Source organism: Aethalodelphis obliquidens, unplaced genomic scaffold, assembly GCF_003676395.1.
Source record: "Aethalodelphis obliquidens isolate GAN/ISIS:26980383/991018 unplaced genomic scaffold, ASM367639v1 scaffold2, whole genome shotgun sequence".
Classification (NCBI taxonomy): Eukaryota; Metazoa; Chordata; class Mammalia; order Artiodactyla; family Delphinidae; genus Aethalodelphis; species Aethalodelphis obliquidens.
This window is the reverse complement of record NW_020837946.1, coordinates 23000116-23021151: the sequence shown is the minus strand read 5'-3', so window position 1 is coordinate 23021151 and position 21036 is coordinate 23000116. Positions and strand designations below refer to the sequence as shown.

Here is a 21036-nt window from a genome sequence, read left to right as displayed (position 1 = left end):
GCAAAATACTTAACAATCTCTGAATATCCCACAGTTTACACATGCTGAACACTCATCCTTTTTTCTTTACTATTTTCACCTTGTGGACACCTGCTTATACATATAGATACTGTTCAAATGTTTGCCTTTTTAAAGACTTCATGACCATCTCCCAAGTAGAAAACTGATTACACCCTTCTCTGTCCTCTCTCACTGTATCCTGTATATTATATATTAAATTATTTATGAAAATATTATAATTACTTGGTTATATATTTGTGTAAGCTGTTAGACCATGAGGTCCTTGAAGGCAAAGTTTATTTCAATTATCTTTAGATCCCCAGTACATAGTACATTTTGAGATTTTTGCATTATATTTCATATCATGCATTTTCAAAAGGAATGTAGAAAAATTGCAACTATAAGAAGATAATGTTTTTGAGAGATAATTAGGGTGAAGGATAATTTAGAATAGGTAAAATAACATGAAGCCAGGAGTCAAGTTAATACATAAAATGCATGTACTCTACCTTAAATACTTTCTATTAAAAGTTGGCTATATGGACATTCATTCCTTAATAAAAGCCATAATATAATGTTATTTTCTTTAATTGCTAAAGGAGGGCTTCAACTTTTGGGGCCTAAGTATTCTAACAGTCAACACAAATTAGACCTAGTCCGCCATGGAATTTTCATTGTCAATAAGAGAAATCTCCTCAAGCTGTTCAGCAGCAATGCAATGGCTCCTGCTATTAAGGCCTGAATGACATTTCAACACTGGGTCCATATTAAGAGTATATGATACTCTAGTGTAATATATAATCTATTGAACAATAGCCTCAACAATAACCTTTCAATAATACAGATTTTCATAGTGCTGTGCCTTTTAACTATCCTTACTCTCGTGCAGTAGAACAAAACCACAGACAACTCAGTAAAAGCAATTCTATGGTGGTGAAGGGGAAGAGGAGAAAGTGATCTCTGAATATACAAACTTCTAACTCTTGTAACTTAATCCAAAGAAACAATGTAAAGAATTTGAGAAATATGTGTACTTTATATCCTTCATATCCTTTGTATCCTTGGTAAATAGAGGATCCTCAGAAGCAACTGAATAAATTAATGAACTTAAAAAAAAACACAATAATCTAATTATAGCATAGAACTGGTTGAAAGAGACCCAAGTACTAGAGAATTTGGGTTGTAGAAATTTCCTCATATGTAAGCAGACTCAGTGATGTGCAAGGCCACATTCAAATATAGAGAAGGACTGCTATATGTGGCCAAAGAAAAAAAAATACTTGATAAAGAGTTGCTTCTCTGTCCTATGGACCATGTGAACACTGGGCCAGAAATAGACAAAATATTTGGAAATAGAGAGGTCTTGACTCTGGTGATATGAGAAAGAGGGCTGGTTCCTGGTCTGAATGAAAATGAGGCATCTCCTGGAACTTTGTGAGAAGAGGGGCAGTAGCTGGGTCTTCACATTCTAGGCTCAGAGAGATGGTACTTTAAATAAAATTTTTAATTTTAATCCCACCATTGCAAGATGGTAGGATTGAGGCTATTAGTAAATATAATTGTCCCTCTGTATCCACTGGGGAATTGGTTACAGGACCTCCACAGATACCAAAATCTGCAGAAGCTCAAGTCCCTAATATAAAATGGCACAGTATTTACATGTAACCTATGATCATCTTCCTATATTCTTTAAATCATATCTAGATTACTTATAATACCTAATACAATGTAAATGCTATGTAAATAGTTGCCAACATGCAGCAAATTCAAGTTTTGCTTTTTAGAACTTTCTGGAGTGTTTTTTTTCAAATATTTTGGATCCACAGTTGTTTGAATCTGTGGATGTGGCACCCACAAATACGGAGGGCCAACTGTAATATGTTTCTGTAAGAACTAGATTCAGACAGGATGTGGAATCCAACTTAAAAGCATTCATTATCTGTGAATATGTTAAACAGCACAGAACTAGGTAAAGCAGAGGCACACGAAACTGTGAGGGCTTAAAGAGAACAAACAATAGACAAGAGAAATCAGTAAAATACACAGTAAGTTAATAGTAAGTGCTACTGAAAACAAGACAAAACAAAATAGGAAAGAAGCCTAGTATCAGAGGTGAGATTGCATTTTAGATAGGCCTCTTTGATGTGTCTTTCTGCAAAGTCCTGAAGATAGGGAAGGAACCTAGTCATTGGTTTTCTGAGAAAGAACATTCCCAGAAGGAAAAACAGTGGGTTCAAAGTCTTTGTGTAGCTAGAGTAGCGAGGGAGGAGGAGAGTGTTATGAGAAGGAATTAGTGGTAACTAGGCATGTGATGGGTGGATCGTGTAGGGCCTTATTTTGTAGTTAGGATTTTGGCTTTACTCTGGGCAATGAGGAGCCATTGGAGGGTTTGAGCAGAGGAGCAGCATGAACAGGATCCTTTAGGCTTCTGTACTGAAAAAAAAGATTGTAGAGGGACGAGACCAGAAGCAGTTAGGAGGCTACTGGTGTAATTCAGACCTAATGCTTAGAATTTGTTACACTACCATGACTCTTTATTAAATCCCTGTTGTGATGATCCAAAGACTCAAAGACTCTTTGACTTCTCACTAGAAATAGAAAATATATCATTTCTGCAACTAAAAGTGAGCTAATTACTTATTCACTGAATTTATTTATGTCCTGCATCTTTCCAAAGAAGGTATGAGGCGGATGGGGGAAATGCTATTTTCCTGAGGCTGTATGATAATGTTTTCAACATGGTCTGAAATTTTATATATAATAACTCAGGCAAAATTCAGAAGGAAATAATTTATTATGCCATGAAATAAAGCTTCTTTGAGAAAATAAATACCCAAATAAGATATCCCATGGTAAAATGGGGCATTAGGATCCATTTGCCTACATTGTTCTTTGTATCTATAAACCTCAAGAATTATCCATTAAAAACAGGGATTCAGCGACATTGTCATATTTGTGATTGTGTTTCATTCATTGAGTCATTGGTTCAGCAGCAATTTATTGAGAGTCCCTATATGCTAAGCACAAAGCTAGGCATTGGGGATATGGTAGGGAGTAGAAAATAGTTCCTGCCCTCATACATGTTACATTCTATTGGCAGAGAGAGACAATAAATGAAATAAGTGATATATAGCTTAATAGATTGTGATAAGTGCTATAGAGAAATAAACAGTGAAGGGGAAAAGGGAGAAGCAAAAAACTGAGATGATACAGTATTTTCAGTAGAATTGTCAGAGATGTCCTCCATGATAAGGTGAAATTAAAGAAAAGGTTTTTAACTGAATTCATGGACCAACCCATGGGAATATCCAAGGGGATGAGAGGAAGTGTGTGCAGAGGGGAGCATGGTTGGTGTGTTTGAAAAGCATGGAGGGACGATGGACTGAGTTGTCTGGTACAGTGTCTGGAGCATGTGACCAACTGTGAAATGGATGAATGAGTCTCCTGTGTCTTGAAATCTCTTAGCACTTAGGCTAAATTCCAAATACCTACCTCACTGTTGCCAATAGGCCCTGAGTGGCCTGGCTCCTCCTACTTCTCAAGTCTCCATTTCTACACCTTCACTACCCCCTCCCATCCATTCCACTACCCACCTCCCGCCTCCCCCACCTCCCCCCACACTGACCTTTCAGCTTCTTGAACAAGTCATGCCCTTCTCAGGGCCTGTACCCTGCACTTTGTATTCTGTTCTACCTAGAACATTGGGCCAAAAGAAAGGAAAAAAAAAAAAAAAAAAGAAAATATCAAATGTAGAGGTCTTGAGGTAGTTGAAAAAATTTAGATTTAATACACTGAAAATAATTTTTTCTAGACAAAGACCTAAGGTATGCATAGAAACTTAATTTAAAAAAGAATGAGAACATCATTTAATTACCCAAGGTTATGTTTTTCACAAATATGTCACATACATACACCTATATGAATGACGACTGGAGAATACTCAGAGAAGCATGTTGGATGCAATAAGAAAACTACATAATAAAATATATAATTCACCAAATTTAAATTGATACTTGAAAGTTTGAAGGCATTCTGGTGGCATCTCTCTTATTTCCAAGATGACACCATTATTCATAATCTCCACATAAAGTTTCATAAACTAACCTACCAATTTCTGTTCTTCTGCTTCTACAACCTAAAACGATAACATAAATACAAAGGATAAAACAGAATAAAAATAACTAGTAACATGTTAGTAGTTTCGTAATTCTATATTTTTTCCTCTGTACCAAGATGTCTTGCTATATGTAAACTTGTTCATACAGCCCTAAATGATATAGGCTATGCTTCTATTAACACAGATATATTTCCAGTTGAACTCTCTCCTTCCTTATTATGTATATCATTCGTGCATTTACCTAATAAATAGTATATCTTATAAACACTGTATGACAGTTGCAGGGGAGTCTACTTGCCAGCATCTTGCCTTTCCTGTGTAAACGATGGTTGAGCTAAGAATCCCATTGAAGTTTCTCAATTGACAGAGGTGAACCTGGAGCTCCAAGCAATCTACCCTCCCAAAAAAGGACAGTAGTTTTGCATCCAGCCAGGGAAAGCCTGTTCTTTCCTGAATGCTCAATCCTGCCTCTCTGATTCTGCTAGAGTCTGTAATATCTGCATATAATGCCGTCTTCTGTATTTGCTTTGTTTATGATTCTTGGTTGATTCCAGATTCCTACACAAAAAAGGGTGTATCACTTGGAAGTGAAGGCAAGAACATTTGGACATGGGCACCCTTTACTTCAGAAAACCAACCAAGACCATTCTCTGTGTGGACCTGTACTTGAATCTTACTTTCCTCTTTCACAGTGCCCTCAACACCCAGCCCTAATGCAGCCAAGCAGCTCTGTATCGAAGACTAAGTAAGGGTTTAAAGTAACTTGTATGAAAGCATTAAGCCCTTTTAACTTTTAGCTTAAAGTTTGGGGGACTCTCACAAACGGGACAGTAAAAATGTATCTCAAATGTGACAATGTTTTTCAAGTAATCTAAATTCTAAATGTGAGCTTTCCTAATGTCATCATTTTATGAGCTCAGTGAAACCAAAATTAGATCTTTTACCTATACAAACACAGAAGAAGAAAATAGTTTAATTAGATTTTGGTTGTATGTTATTCTGCTACATAAAATAATACATGTGTATTCTGTGGTAATTGAGAACACTGTGACTGATAGTCCTTTTACAAATTCATATAGTACTATTGAGTAGATAGACACAGGTAGATGAGACTGCAATATAATGGTAGTAATTGGATCTCATTCCACTATTTATGGAAATGTGAGTAAACAATTTCACATAAAAACTGAACTAGAGATCCAAGAGAATCTTTTTTAAAAAAATAATCACAAGTTTGAATGATACCTGGAATTAAAAATGTGCTGTTATAAAAGTTCTTTGATTTGATCTTCAAAACAACACTTTAAATTATACTGAGCAGAACATATCATCCATATTTTCAAATAAAGACAGTGAATTTCACAAGTGTTAAATGTAAATGTGAAATGGCCTGTCCAAGGTCACGTAGGTCATCTAGCAGAGCCAGAGCGAGAAGCCAACCACATCTTCTTGTTTCTACTCTCTCCACTTCCTACTTTGTGACACAAGAGGCATTAATTTCTTTCTGTTCCACCCCTTCCTAATGAAACACATTAGCACATTTCTGTAAAAACAGGTAATTAGCATCAATCTGGAAGTTATAATATATTTAGTTCTCAAAACTGAAGTCATTTTTGACAGTAACAAACTCTAATATTTCTGCAGTTATGTGCCAAAGTCTGAAAAAGTCAATAATTTGCACAAAGAATATGGAAAAATAAGGAATAAAACAATTACAGAAAATATAAACTATTTATAAAAACAGATGATAATTCTTGCTTACTGTTTGTAAAGTATAAATGGGCTTGACCCAACCAAATTTGATATGATTTATTTGTAGGCTGTTCATAAGCTGCAAAAAACTCATGCTTACATAACATTTTTTATGAAAAATAATTTTCAAGAAAAATGAAAAGAATGACACTACTTTATACCTTTGTAAAATCTCTTTAGTGTATGGCTTAATAGATTGTCATATTGAGGGATGTTTTTCTTTTCTTTTTTTTCAGCCTTAGCAGGGATATACTTATTTTAGTTTTTTTAAAGAACCACTTTGGTCTTTATTGATCTTCCATTTTCATAGTTGATAGCATATTTTTTCTAAACTTAAAGTCTCATGTTTAGCAGAACAATTTTGAGGCTGTATTCTTTTCATTATTAGAAGGTCAAGAAATTAAGTTGCCTTTAAAATTCTATTTTGATTTCACCTTCATAATTTTAATATGTTGTGTTTTCATTTAGTTCTAATTATTTTTAAATATCTACTGTTATTTCTTCTTTGATATGTAAGTTATTTAAAACTGTTTTAAAATTCACATATATACAGGTTTTAAAAATATATGATTTTGTTATTCATTTATAACAATTGAATTGTGATGAGAAAAATATAACCTCTGTGATAACAAATATGTTCAATTTGTTAAGACTTGCTTTATGGGTTTCTATATTGTCTGTTTTTATAAATGTTCCATATATACTTGAGAAGAATGTATAGTCACTAGTTATTTGACAAAGGCTTTTATATACAGCCATTAAGGTTGTAATTTTTATTCCTTAAAGATTCCATATCTTTTTGAATTTTGAATTAGAAAATAAATTGAGAGAGGTGCATAAATCTTTCACTTTGACAGTAGATTGGTCATTTTTGTTTCTATGGTGCTAACATTGTCACTTTTATCAGTTAAGATGCATTCAGTATTTTTATATAATTTAGTTTAAAAATCTTCCTAGGAGTGAAACATTTTATCATTTTATTTATTTACATAGGGACTATTTTTATCCCTAATAACACATTTTTGCCCTAAGGTCTTTTTTGTCTGATATTAATAGAGCTACTTCATCTTTTTTTTTTTCCATTCCTTTTAGGCTAGGTATCTTTTTTTTTTTTAACTTTTGACCTTTTTATGTCCTAAGGAGTTTAGTGAGCCTCATGTAAACATCATGTAGCTGAACTTGTTCATTTTTAGCCAAACTGAAAAATCTTTGTCTTTTAACTTCCTGTTTAGGTCGTTTGTATTTACTGGTATTATTATGTTTCACTTTTTTTCTACTGTCTTTTCTTGTTTGTTTTCTATTCCTACCACTTATTCTAGTGCTGTATTTCTCCTTTCTTGCTTTATTTTGGATATTAAAACAAAAACCTATTTCTCATTTTTTGTACTGGTCTAGAAGTTATGTACTCTATTCCTGTTCTTTTAGTGGTTAACCTTAACGTTTCACCATGCAGAATTGACTTCATAAAGTTTAAAATTAATCAGTGTAGTGTCTTCCACAGGAATGTTATTGTCAATATTACTGTTGTTTTCTTGTTTAAATTTCTTCAAGCACTATTGATGTTATATAAGTGTTTGGATATACTGACATGTTTACCAGATTCTTTGCTCACCCTTCCTTCATTTCAGATCTTCCTTCTAAGATCTGTTTTTTTCCACCCTTGAAATACATTCTTAGTAGTTCCCCTAGGGGAGAACTGCTTTGTTTAGCTGAGGATATTTTTATTTGCCTATCTTGAGAGGAACTTTTGATAATTCTAAAGTAACCTGATTTTCTCTTGGCTCTTTGAAGAAATTCCAGATCTGCCACTTACTAGCTCTGTGATACTGTTCAAGTGTTTTGGAGATAATAAAGCTGCCCAAACTATTCGATGCTTGTGAGGATCAAATGTATATAATGTGCTTAGTAGAGTTTCTAGCATGTGTTAAGCGCTATGTAAATAAATAACGTTTCCTTCTCTTTTTTTCTCTTCTTATTCTTCTAATTATTTATATTGTTGCCTATGGTGCTCTGCAGTTGACTAAAATTTATCTAAGTGAAGATTTCTTCTTGTTTACACTGTTTATTCCACCTGGTATACATTTTTCTTCCAGAATCTGTGGTTCTACATCTTAAATTTCCAGTTTCTGTAAATTGTCAACTTGTAATTCTTTGAGTGTTTCCTGTATCCCATTTTATATCATTCTCCTCTGAGATTTTGACCAGGAAAATGTATTCTTTTTTTCTACCATCCCTATTTTTAACTTATATACTGTCATGGACTGAATGTCTGTGTCCCCCCAGGCCCCTACCCAGATTCATATTTTGAAGCTATAACCCTCAATGTGATATTATAATGCGGTATCTTTAGACAAATGTATTTTTCAGTTTTAATATTAAAAAGTAAAAATTTTAATGGCAAACATGTACAGATAAACCACAGTTGCAAAGCAAAGGACAGTTTTTAATATCTACCTATTAGTAAAGGACTACGCTTATATAGTACTTTTTTTTAGTAATTTTTAAAATCTGCTAATTTGAAAAAGAAATAAATATCCTTTTATCACTTTAATGCAAATGTCTTCACTCTATAATCTGCTTTTCTGGCAGAATCTTTGAGCCTTCCTCTCCAGTGGTTGCTGCTCATAAAAGTTCAATTCTCTCAGCATAAAAGTAAGCAAGTAAAAGCAAGCAAGCAAAATGCTTGTCTTGATGCAAGTGCCATTACGGTCTTAGAAATTTTGGGCAACTTTTCTTCTTCATTTATAGCATCACTTCATTCATTCATTCATATATTTATTCATTCTGAAAGCATTTAATGAGCACTTCAGTTGGTTAATCATAATGCTTGATGCTGTAGAAACAGAGAGAGGAAACAGTTCCCCATCAAAAACACAAGGAAGGAGGCAGATAAGCAGTTCATTATATTCAGTGAGAGAAAAGTTACTAAGAGAACACATAGAAGGAGCAAACAATGCTGAAGGATGTGGAAAAAACCTAGATGTTTCTTTTCATGATATGGACACCCACTCATTTCTTAAACTTTTTTTTGGGTCCACCACTTGAAAGCCACTGCTTTTTTAACATCTACTAATGACTCAAATGGAAAATCCAATGACTCATTCTTAACCACCCAGCTCTTCAAAATCTTTCATCTCTCAAGATGTAGCTCCAAAGTCCTCTCATTTCTGATTCACATATTTCTTCAAAATGCAAGCTGCACTCCTGCAGCATTTAATTAATACAAACATAAACAATGCTGACCTACTGTTTTATGTTGTATTATGTGTTTGAAATTGTCTTAGCCCACGTCTAAATTTTCATCATTCTGAGGTTATATCATCCACAGAGCCTAACATAGCCCTGAAACTAACGTATATGTTAAAAAAGTGCTGTTTAGTGGATTAATCTGGAAGACTATAGAATTAATACAGAAACTGTGCAACAGCAGTTCTCTAATCAATTTGAATTACTAAACAATATAAGGAAGTATCAAATTGTGCAGACTCAAATAAGATAATAAGATTCAGGCATAAAGATATGTCCTTAAAAGTAAAAATAACTCAGACACACACACAAGTTATTCACAGAATACAACCATTCATAATAAATTAACTGCAAGTTGATTTTTTTAACAGATTACTTTTTTATGTTCTTGCAAATAGTGGCAACAAGTTGGCTACTTCAAGTGGTGACACTACAGTTAAATTATGGGACCTGTCTAAAGGCAATTGCATTTTGACCTTCGAAGGACACACCCATGCAGTATGGTCCTGCACGTGGCACTCCTGTGGTGATTTTGTGGCTTCCTCCTCATTGGATACAACTAGCAAAATCTGGGATGTTAATAGGTAAGAAGTAATTTGAACAATATTAGCACCCTATGTTGATAAATATACATGGATAAATTTTCCCTCAGTGGGAAATTAAAAGAAAAACCCTGTTAATTATAAAACTATAGAGTTACTTAAATAATCTCTGTAAAATCCATTTCTAATTCCATTAATCTCTGTTGATGTAATGAGTTCTTTCTAAATGTAGGTTCAAGATCAAGCCTATGTAATCAGATTAGAATTGCTTCATTGGGAAGCTGTTTTAAGCAAGATAGAGACAAAGACTTATTTTAAAGAGTTAGATTTTTCGTTCTCCCCTCCATAGGTCTGCTGTCTCTCTGGATTGTCAAACCAACAATTCAGTAGGCATGAAGATGACAGAAATAATTGTTTGCTTTTCACTAAATTTTGATATATTATAACATTTCTCAAATTAAATGCTTCTTGGCAATTCACAAATTGTAAGAATTAATCCAATTTATGGAAAGCAAAGTCCTATACAATACCATATGCTTTGATCTTAATTCCAGAGAGACAAATTTATTATATTTTTGCTATCAAAATACCTGTATTTTGTATTTTTGGATGATTATTCCATCCTGTTAGGTATACAAATAAGATAAAAAGAGCTGGTATCCAATACCCTGATTGCTTCAGCTAACTAAGAGATTAAAGATCATCAGTCAGATTTCTGATCACTTTAATATTTTAATCCATGCCCAGATTCCAAATATAAGTGACAGTGACTCCTCAAAATTTATGTGAACAATTATCACTGAGCCATTGTAATTTATTTTGTAAGAGAAAGATGAACTTGCATTAAAGGTGGACACTATTGTTTTGGGGGTCATGGGTAAAACAGGTACCTTTAACAAACTTTCCCCACTCTTCCTTGAATCATGGATAACATATTTAGAAGAGAGAGCATGTAAGGTGCTTACAGAAAAGTCAACAGGTTTCCTGGGAGGGTTCTTTGAAAGGGTGTGCTCTGTTCTATCTGTAGTTTATCTCTTAAGGCCATGTGCCAGTCATTATGCTATTTTCTCTCAGTACCAAACTCGCCCTCCTGTATCTTTTTTGTGATGCTGGAGCTGGAACTTTGCAAACCACATTTTTGCTTTGCCATCTGACTCTCTATTAGGCTTTGGTAATAGTGGGCGCCTGCAGGAGACCACAAGGCTAGGGGAGGTAGAGGGGCCTGCTTCTTCCTGTTCCCTTCCTGTGGGCTGCTTCTGGACTTGCGGTTCCAGTGGATATCCCCTAGCAGCACTTCACCTCAGCAGCATCAGTTTATTCTCATCACAGCAGCTGAATCCAGTTGACAGTTTTTCCAGTGCTCGCAGAAACAGCTGCATCATGCCGTCCATCATCAAAGACATTAGTTCTAGCAAACAGGTGCCCCCTTCTCAGAGCTCTGTGTTCCCAACTCTGCATGGCCTCTTTTCCAAGATGAGGAACATCAGTACTAGCAATCACATGCCCCCTCCTCAGAGGCTGAGTTTCAGCTCTGTAGTGCCCCCACCAAGGTTTTACGTTTCAATAATGCCACTGCAGTGCCTTTGTTCACTCAGTCCTATGGGTGGTAGCTCTTTCCTGCGGCGGCTTTCTCCATGATACCTTAATGTTCTTGCTTTCTCTTTATAGTCATCTAGCTAACAACTTTATGCATAGTTAACAATCCCATATATTAAATTCTCGCTGTTAAAATGTTAAGTGCAAGTTCTGTCTCCTGTCTAGACCTTGACAATTACAGAGCATTAATGGATAAATAGCATAATCCACTTGAGTTACAAAGATACAGATCACTAATGTTTGTGATATTCTGAATGAGAAAACATGGCTCTAAATAATACATTTTAAACCTATTTCTGTCTAAAATAGTGACAATTTAAGATATGTTTTAATACTCATGTGCGTACCATTTGGTTATCTGGAATAATCAATCATGTAATTCTTAATTTTATTATGTTTCTATATTATGCAACCGTATTTCATAAATATTTATTATAATAGATTACTGGAATTTTTTAAAACTACTTTATTTTGGAGTATGATTGACATACAGAAAGCTGTGCATATTTAGTGTAAACAACTTGATGAGTTTGAAGATAAATATATACCCATGAAACCATTACAATCAATGCATAAGCGTATCTATTGCCTCTAAAAGTTTCCTCCTGCCCTCTTTATTATTGTTATTTTTATAAGAACACTTAATATAAGATCTAGCCTATTAGAAAAATTTTAAGTATGCTAACAGTTCTGTTATCTATAGGTACTGTTTTGTACAGTAGATCTCTAGGACTTATATAAGTGAACTTTTAACATTTATCTAATTTTAATTTTTTATCACTTTTGGCTTAGATGAGGATTTTAATAGAAGACTGTGGTCCATTCTAAAATATATCTTCAAATGTCTTAATCATTCAAAGTGTTTAAATCAAACTGTGTTAAAAAAAAAAAAAAAAAGGATTCCCAGTAGACTCAGCCCTACTTAGAATAATTTCAAACCATTTGACTTGAAAGCTTTTCTCCATAACCCTGATATCCAAATACTGTCTTCCAATTGAGACCCAGTAGATATTGATATAACAGATCAAAATTGCTTCTGATTGATGCCAAAAATCCTTTACATTTCAAATTTCCCATCAGTGTCAAGAGCTCACTGTCATCATCAAAGACAAAGAAATTATACCAGTTTTGAAGCTGAGGTAGTGGATAAATATTGACAAATAGGGAGAGATTGATTGTTTCTTTGGTGGCTATTGATAGACCTTTCAAAGTTATAATCAAAGCACGGAGCTGTAATTTATGATTGCTCATGGATCCATACTGTGTAGATATGTCTAAAACTAGTGTCTTGCTTAAAAGTTTGTAGGTCATTGGAACTGGCTTAGTGACTTAAGGGGAGAGGTTATTTGCCTTGGTAAGATGATGGTGGTAGAAACTGTGCTATGCTGGGTCATATACTCTTATATTGGAGCCACATAGTTTTGTTTTTTAATTTATTTATTTTTTATTATTTTTTAATTTTTTATTTATTTTGTTTATTTTTGGCTGTGTTGGGTCTTCGTTGCTGTGTGCAGGTTTTCTGTAGTTGTGGTGAGCGGAGGCTACTCTTCGTTGCAATGCGCAGGCTTCTCATTGCGGTGGCTTCTCTTGTTGCAGAGCATGGGCTCTAGGCGCACGGGCTTCAGTAGTTGTGGTACGCGGGCTCACTAGTTGTGGCTCGTGGGCTCTAGAGCACAGGCTCAGTAGTTGTGGCACACAGGCTCAGTGGCTCCGCGGCATGTGGGATCTTCCCAGACCAGGGATCGAACCGCTGTCTCCTGCATTGGCAGGCAGACTCTTAACCACTGCGCCACCAGGGGAGCCCAATGCCACATAGTTTTTAATTAAAAAAATATTGATAGACTCTGCTGTTCACCAGAGAAGGAAGAATTTAGAATATATTCTTTTTGTATTTACAGTCTGCCCTTCCCTTCGAACCCCTGGCTCAGCCTTGAATATCCTTTGGTTGGTGTCATATCCCTAGCTCTATAACTCTTCTTGAATTGGATATTACCTGCTAAGACCATCTAATTAGCTCCTCACCAGAAAATTGTATACCTGGAAATCATATTTAGTGTAAAATATGCAGATCAAGACCCACGTTTACTAAATGCTAATAAGAATCTCTGGACAATATCTGGGGCATTCTTAGTCTGGATGCACTGACACTCTACGAGGTTTCTATGAATAATTAAAAGTAGTACTTCAATGGTCTTTTGAATAATCATTTATAAAAAAGTGGAAACTTACATGTGTTTTAATTTGTAATCATTGATTGCTACCTTAATTTTCAAATACATGCTTTAAAATCAGTCTTTTTTTAACATCTTTATTGGAGTATAATTGCTTTACAATGGTGTGTTAGTTTCTGCTTTATAACAAAGTGAATCAGCTATACATATACATATATCCCCATATCTCCTCCCTCTTGCGTCTCCCTCCCACCCTCCCTATCCCACCCCTCTAGGTAGTCACATAGCACTGTGCTGATCTCCCTGTGCTATGTGGCTGCTTCCCACTACCTATCTATTTTACATTTGGTAGTGTATGTATGTCCATGCCACTCTCTCACTTCGTCCCAGCTTACCCTTTCCCCTCCCTGTGTCCTCAAGTCCATTCTCTACCTCTGCGTCTTTATTCCTGTCCTGCCCCTAATTTCTTCAGAACCATTTAAAAATCAGTCTTAAAGCACACACACACACACGCACACACACACCATTGTATCCTAAGTAGAGAATTCTTGATGCATGGCAATTTGGTTGCATAAATAATAGAGAAAATCAACACATACACATGAAGAAAGTGCTTTTCCTGTTCCCATCCACATTCAAATTATAATTTAATTGTCTTATTCTACATAAATCTATAAAGTGATGAAAATTAGATAGGAAAATCAGTAAATGTCTCAGTCGACTATAAAAATTGTGTTTCTTTAAAGCATAAGATCATCAATAAATATTCATGTAATGAATTACCAGTGTTGGGCTGTGTTATAGACATTAGAAAATTCTAAGACTCCATTACTGCCCTCAGTGAGATTACAAGTAATTTAAAAATGCAGCAATTTTGAAACAGAATGTGCAATGCATCTGCAGTTTATAATATCAGATAAGATATTCTGGTTGGCCCGTGGATGCTTTTCTCCCCAAGGTAGTTGGGTATTTGTATGAGTGCCTATACCACACTGTATCTCTGAGGTTTGGAACACAGACTGTGTGCCTGTACTTAGCTTGTAGTTTGAGGGGAAAGGATTTGAAACAAGCAAAATGTTACCAAGTGTAGCTGCCCCCACTGATTTTAAGACAGTATTACAAAGGCAAGAATTGAGTGGTTTGTAACAAGGGTGGAAGGAAACAGAGTGCTTTGTATAATTCAGCTTCTGGACGCTAAACAATGGGAAGTAAATCTGCTGCCCTTATATCCAGGTGTATTGTTTCAGATGACTTGAAAATTATGTTTGAGAGAAAAATAAAAGTTTAAGAACTATGTTTAGAAAAGTAATTTGTGGTTACCACTGCATTCCATTCACTGGAAGCGAATATATCAGAAAACCTACCTCGTTTTTGAGAGAACTGTATTGGTAAGGAAACCATGAGCCTATCCTTAATAATCTCCTGACTCTTCTAACTGTAGAACAGTCCTCAAGACCCTGAACTTACATTCAAAGGAAGTGGACTGCTAGTGTTATATAGTTTGGAAGGTAGTCACAGACAACAGCTCCCACTTCAGATGTGGTCATAGAGGAAAATGGACAAGGAAAAACCTTGGCCATGGAACAAAGCCAGAGACCACAAAGAATAATAAGCAAAGGAGCTCCTCTTAGTGAGAGAGGCATGATTCAATCAAAAAACTTCAGTACAATGACAAAGTTTCTCGCGATGCCTGCCCAGGATTCTGTCACTCTTTGGGCTAGTGACTCTTGTGTGTTTCCCATTTTTTCCTTCTTTCTGTACTGGAGTTTGTATTGCAGTATTGTGCCCTGCTTCATCGTTGTACATTTTATCTATGACAGTAGAGAAGGCAGAAAGCTTGTCTTTTATTTGGTTGGTCACTAGAACACAAGAGACACCTTTCAACCCAGTGGAGCAGATTGTGCATCATGCAGAGATCATGGACTGCGAGATACAAGCAGTAAATGAGTGAGAATTTGTGTTGTCTCCTTTTTGCGGGGGTGGGGGGTGGGGGATATAACTGAATACTGTACATGTGAAAAGAAGGACGGCACAGATATTTGGTGTGCAAAAGGCCAAACTGTGGCAGAGACTGCTAGCTGTTCACCAGAACTCGCTTTCTCCTTCTTCCATGTGAATTGGACACCTGGCTTTCTATCTAAGTGGTGTTTCTCAGCCTTGCTTTAAGTTAAGTGTGGTTACGTCACTAAGTTCCCTGCAATAGAATATAAGTTGAAATGATATGCACATTTCTATATTCTTTCTCCCATGTGGTGGGATGGGATATTAATGACCATAGCCAGAGTAACCTTAGAAACCAATCGTTGAAAATGACAGTGTGATCGTCAGCCTGCTTGATGTAAAGCCACCCCCAATCCCTACCTCCAGTTCACCTGCAGCATTCTCTGGACTAGTCAGAAATAAGAAAATAAATTTCTATTTTATTTGAAAAATTATATTCCCACTCTGTTTGTTGTAGTACTTTGATCTTCCCAGTCCAGTATAGGCACCTTGTAAATATTTTTCAGGTAATGTTTTTTTTTTCCTCACGACATATTAATAAGGCAACTACTACAAGCCCTGTAATGTTATCAAAATTATTTGGATGGCATAATAATAGAAACTCTGTGCTGATATTAGATGGCCATTCAACTGCTTTTTTTTTTTCCCTTGCCCCTTCTCACTTCTCATCCTTGACATCTGTTGCAATACTTTTGGAGCCTATTAAGTCCTATTTGCCGTTAGCAATATCTGTAAGTCAAATAACTGATTTGCATGGAAGTTAATGCCTATAAAGGTAGCTGTTAAAACGCAAGTACAGTAAATTAGTGCCTCCATTAGTGGAAAGCTGATTCAATAATAATGATTTCATTTAAACAATAGAAAAAACACTAAGGACTTCAATTTCATAGTAGCATTGACTATACTTACTGATGAAAATCAGTTTTGCTGATTGCAGTCAGGCTGATAGGATACAAAATAGTACCTGCTTTGTGGTTAACCTTATACGTTTGTTTTTTTCAAAAATTATTTGTAGACCCAACAAATATGTATTGGATACTTTGTTATGTGCATTGCTCTAGTCACTAAGCTCTATCAGTGAACAAAATAGACAAAAACTCCTGTACTCATGTAGATGACATTCTATTGCGAGGCAGAAAATAAGGCAAATTAAAAATAATAATAATAAACTATTATATATAGTATTTGGGGGTGTTAAGTTTGGTAAAGAAAAAATAAAATATGAAAAGTGGAAAGGAGTGGTGGGCATAGGAAGGAATTGCAATTTTAAACAGGATGGTCAGGGAAATTCTCACTGTGAAGTTGATATTTGGGTAATCTGAAGTAGGTGAGGCAGTAAGCCAAGATAATATCTAGGAGAAGAACATTCCAAGCTTTTCTGAGCAGTGAGCTCCCCTATGGTGGTAGCAGGACTTATATGACTAAGGAACAACAAGAAGGCCAGTGTGACTGGAGTAGACAAGTGAATAATAGAGATAAGGCAGTTAAACATGTATGTGGCACACAACACACAGCCTTGTAGCCCATTTGAATGTCTTTTACCTTTATTCTCAATGAGATGGGAAAACACTGGAGAGTTTTGAGCAAAAGAGTCACATAATCTGTTTTATACTCTAACAAGATGACTCTGGTTACTGTTTTTAGATTAAACTGTGACAGAGGAGGGCTGGGGAGACAAGGGTAAAAACAGGAAGAGCAGTTGAGAGGCTATTGCAACCATCCAGGCAAAAGACAGTGAAGGATTGAGCCACAATGGGAACAGTGACGGTAATGAGAATTGCTTGTATTTTGGATAGATTTGGAAGATGAAGACACTAGGAATTGCTGAGGCATTATGAGTTATGAGAGAAGGAGAAAGCAAATCACCTGTTATATTTTGAGACACCTGGAAGGCATAAAGCTCATTCTCTTTATACTGGAACACCAATGTGAACTTTATAAAAAAGCTTTTCCAACCAGATTCATCAACTGGCATTCCAGGAAATGCTGTAGAGTGAGGGATGCCTTCTCATTGTTCATCTAACAGGTGATGTCCATTGAAGAGAACTGAGTGTTCCTTCCTGCCCACCAACATTGCTTCCTTCTTAATTTAATAATTCATTGGGCAATATAACCCCCAGCCTGGATGAGATGAGAGAAACAGAATGCTATAAATAAAGGGAACAGTTAAAATTAAGAAAAAGGAAATGTAAAATATTAAGATTCTCTTAATGGTGAGTTATCCTCTTTTAATAGTAGGTACTATTAATTTCTTTGGTCAGATAGTGTACCAACATGAACTCCAAATTGTGAGAAATTTATTTCTTTACTATAAAATTAGTAATGATGAGATAGCACCAAATAAGTTACAAAAAGGGAGGTTAGTATTTATAATATATTTTGTTAATAATATATGTCATGTCCTTTATGATACATATGCAAAATTGGATATATTAGAGATGAAGGACATATTGTACAATATTAATGGTTTTAAAGCATAGCAATGTTGGAAGTATTAAGACTCGAGGGCGTGGATTATTGGTACATTAATACCTGTCTTGTATTGTAAACCCCCCAGCTTGCCTTCTTATACTTGAAAAGGCACCCAAGGTATATATTAATAGACTGCTAGAGCAATGCTTGAAACATAATTATGTTATATTAAAAGACATAGTAGCATTCTAAAATTGACCTGTTGTGATCAATTTATCCTGTTCCGTGGATAATATATCAATTATTACATCTTCTTTGATTTCCATTTATATTCACATATACTTGTATATTTAAGGTTTGATCATATGTATAGTATGCTTACACGTGTTTGTGTGTGTATATCCAAATGTTGATGTATATACATATACTAGTATTAAAGCAGTGCATAAATGTTTGACTATCTCAAATATTTTAAATATCATCTAATCTAAATTGCATTTATTTACTTACTTATGCTTTCTATATGACTCCAAAACCCAATTTGTTTCAAAACCATTTATTGGAGACAGAAAATACTAAGTATTACCATGTCCCTGAAACATTGTTTTGGAATTACTGAAATGGTTTTCCTTTAAAGAAAACTCTGTTTTGATTCAGTTGTTATCGAAATGAATTGGATGTCCAAGTGCATCATATCAAAAGAGGTAAACTGATATAAAAATAGCAAGCAATAAAAATTTAGGTAGAATTAAACTGCTTTCTTATATAAAACTATGTTGTGAGATGGGAAATACTTCCTATTTAGGTAATAAAATTGAATTTGTTCTCTTAAAACACTAGGGACATGTTTTCATAGAAATTTTAAATACTGTTTCTTCACAGTATCTGGCATGAGTTTGTACAAAATATTAACGTGTATCAGTAAGAGCAGAACTTGTTAACGTGTGTCCTGCGTAGGAAATGAACCAGACCTTCTTCAGTCAAGGAACATGAAATGATTATTCCCTGGTCTGGCCTTCGGTTACCTCTTAACCTGGAATGGATCCTGCAGGAAGCATTGCCTCTAGCAGGATTTCACCTTCTAGAAAAGTCATCTCTTCTGATTTGGCCCATAATTTCTTGAATCATTTAGTAGATTTGCCCGTGGAATTATTACAAATTGCTTTCTATCTTTAAAATTGATTATTCATTTATTCAATTTTTTACCAGTCACTCAGCAACTCTTATCCCTGGAGTTGGGGATACAGCACTGAATTGGACAAACAAAGCCTAGCCCTAGTGGAGCTTACAGTATAGAAGAAGGTGTTGCTGGTTTTCTACAATTTATAAATTATTAGACAAGTTCTCTAACCTGGCCATTGATCGCAATATTAATTCCGTACCTCTAGAGGTGCAAAGCAACTATCACTGAGGGTGACTGACTTTCTGAGATGCTGTGAGTGCATACTAGTTCTCCATTCTTGGAAATAAGTAGAACCATCGGGGTAATAAGCCACCAACGACGTGGATATTAAAAATGGTGCTGAGTCTGTCATCTTTCCAAATATAATTTTTTCATTGGTATTTGAGTATTATCAGTAGCCTGTAGGTATCCGTCACACATAAACCATCCAATTAGGATAGTTTAGAGCAGTTTTCACATGAAGAATGAACTTTCCTGTGATGGTTCCGTTTCAGTTTGGTTTGGGGTTATGGTGTCAGTTTGTTTTTTGCCTTGCATAAGGAAGAATATGATGGATTTTAGGATAATACGCATTAGCAAGGAACAGTCTAAAATGCTATTCAGTAAAAACAAATAGAAATAATTATACTAAGATGTGTCTGTTTTATCCTACCCTGCTTATGTTTAATTTTTTTACTTCTGGTTAGAAAGAAGCATACCTATATTATGTGATTTCCTAAGTATACAGACAGATACAAAGAGATCCAAAACTTGTTTTTTCTTATGCTAAGTAATTCAGGACATTTAAAAACTAAAGATGTCGAATGAGTTAATTATAGTAATTTTATGTGTTATTGTCTGAATACACGTCCAAGTAAAACTTTCTTACCCATAAATTTAAGACTTAAAGTTACTGTTGGAAATTCATGGTGATTATCTAAATATGTATTCTAAAAGGTGCAGTGTTTTAGCCTAGAAACACAAAAGATATCTTTATGTGAAGCCATGGCTGCTATAAAAGAAAGTGGACATTTGACATTTTTTTCTTGATTATCTTTGATCCAATGTCTGACAAGTTTATAAAAGCATCTAATGCTTCCAGTTTTAGAGGTGTTATATAATTCATTTCATTGTCTATTTCTATAGTTATCATGTGACAAATTCAATGCACTTTTTAGAGAATATTAATGTCAGTATCGCCAGAGTAAATTTAACTTCACTTTGAACTTTGCTCCACTATTACACAAATACATATTAATATATCATAGGTATATGCAAACTTGTAACAATAAATTATATATCTACACCTCAAAGGTACTGCCTACATACTTAATATTCATCATGGATTGTAAATCTCTTACACAAATAACATTAACTAGCAACAGTGGTAATTATTATGTAGCCACCTCTATTCCTTGCTCTCATTTCCTCTTAATCATATCTAAGCAGACTATGATGTCTTAGACTTGAAGCTTTCAGTGATAGCTCCCAACAATAAATTAGTTCTTCATTATCTGAATTATCATGGCTCTTACTACCTACGTTCATATTCCTATCACTAAACTCTATCTAAGAACCCAGTCCCCAAGCTGGAATTGATTATCTTCCCTTAAGAGGCTATTGGGATTAATCCCATATGACTGAGAGTCTTGTTTATTTGGATCACCTCAATAAAAACAGCCTTTATACTCTACTTATTGTCCATATATCCACCAATCAGACTTGATTTCTCACTCACCTCTGATCTCCCTTCCACTGTATGCTTTGGAATCCACTGCCTGTCGTTAGCAAAATATTTTATATCCTCCATCTCTTCATTGTACTCTTTATCTTTTTACTTAAACTGGTCTCCCTTGAGAAGACAGAGCTCCTTTTCTAATGGATCCTGTAACTACCTCCCCTTAATTCTTTCCAAAAGATTTACAACTCATAATAAATAGTGATCACTAGACCCTGTCTTTGAGGTACATACATAAAATGTGTTTGAGTTTTATACACATTTATCATATATATATATATATATATATATATGCAAAA

The 21036-nt window shown here is 35.0% G+C and overlaps 1 protein-coding gene across 1 annotated transcript in view; it reads left to right on the top strand.

Annotated features, from left to right (window-relative positions):
• LOC113625332 (sperm-associated antigen 16 protein-like) overlaps positions 1 to 21036 on the top strand; it is a 187770-nt gene that overhangs the window by 27635 nt on the left and 139099 nt on the right. Inside the window, exon 2 of the mRNA XM_027115800.1 lies at positions 9514 to 9699. Coding sequence (XP_026971601.1) covers positions 9514 to 9699 — 186 coding nt within the window. The remainder of the gene's footprint in view (positions 1 to 9513; positions 9700 to 21036) is intronic.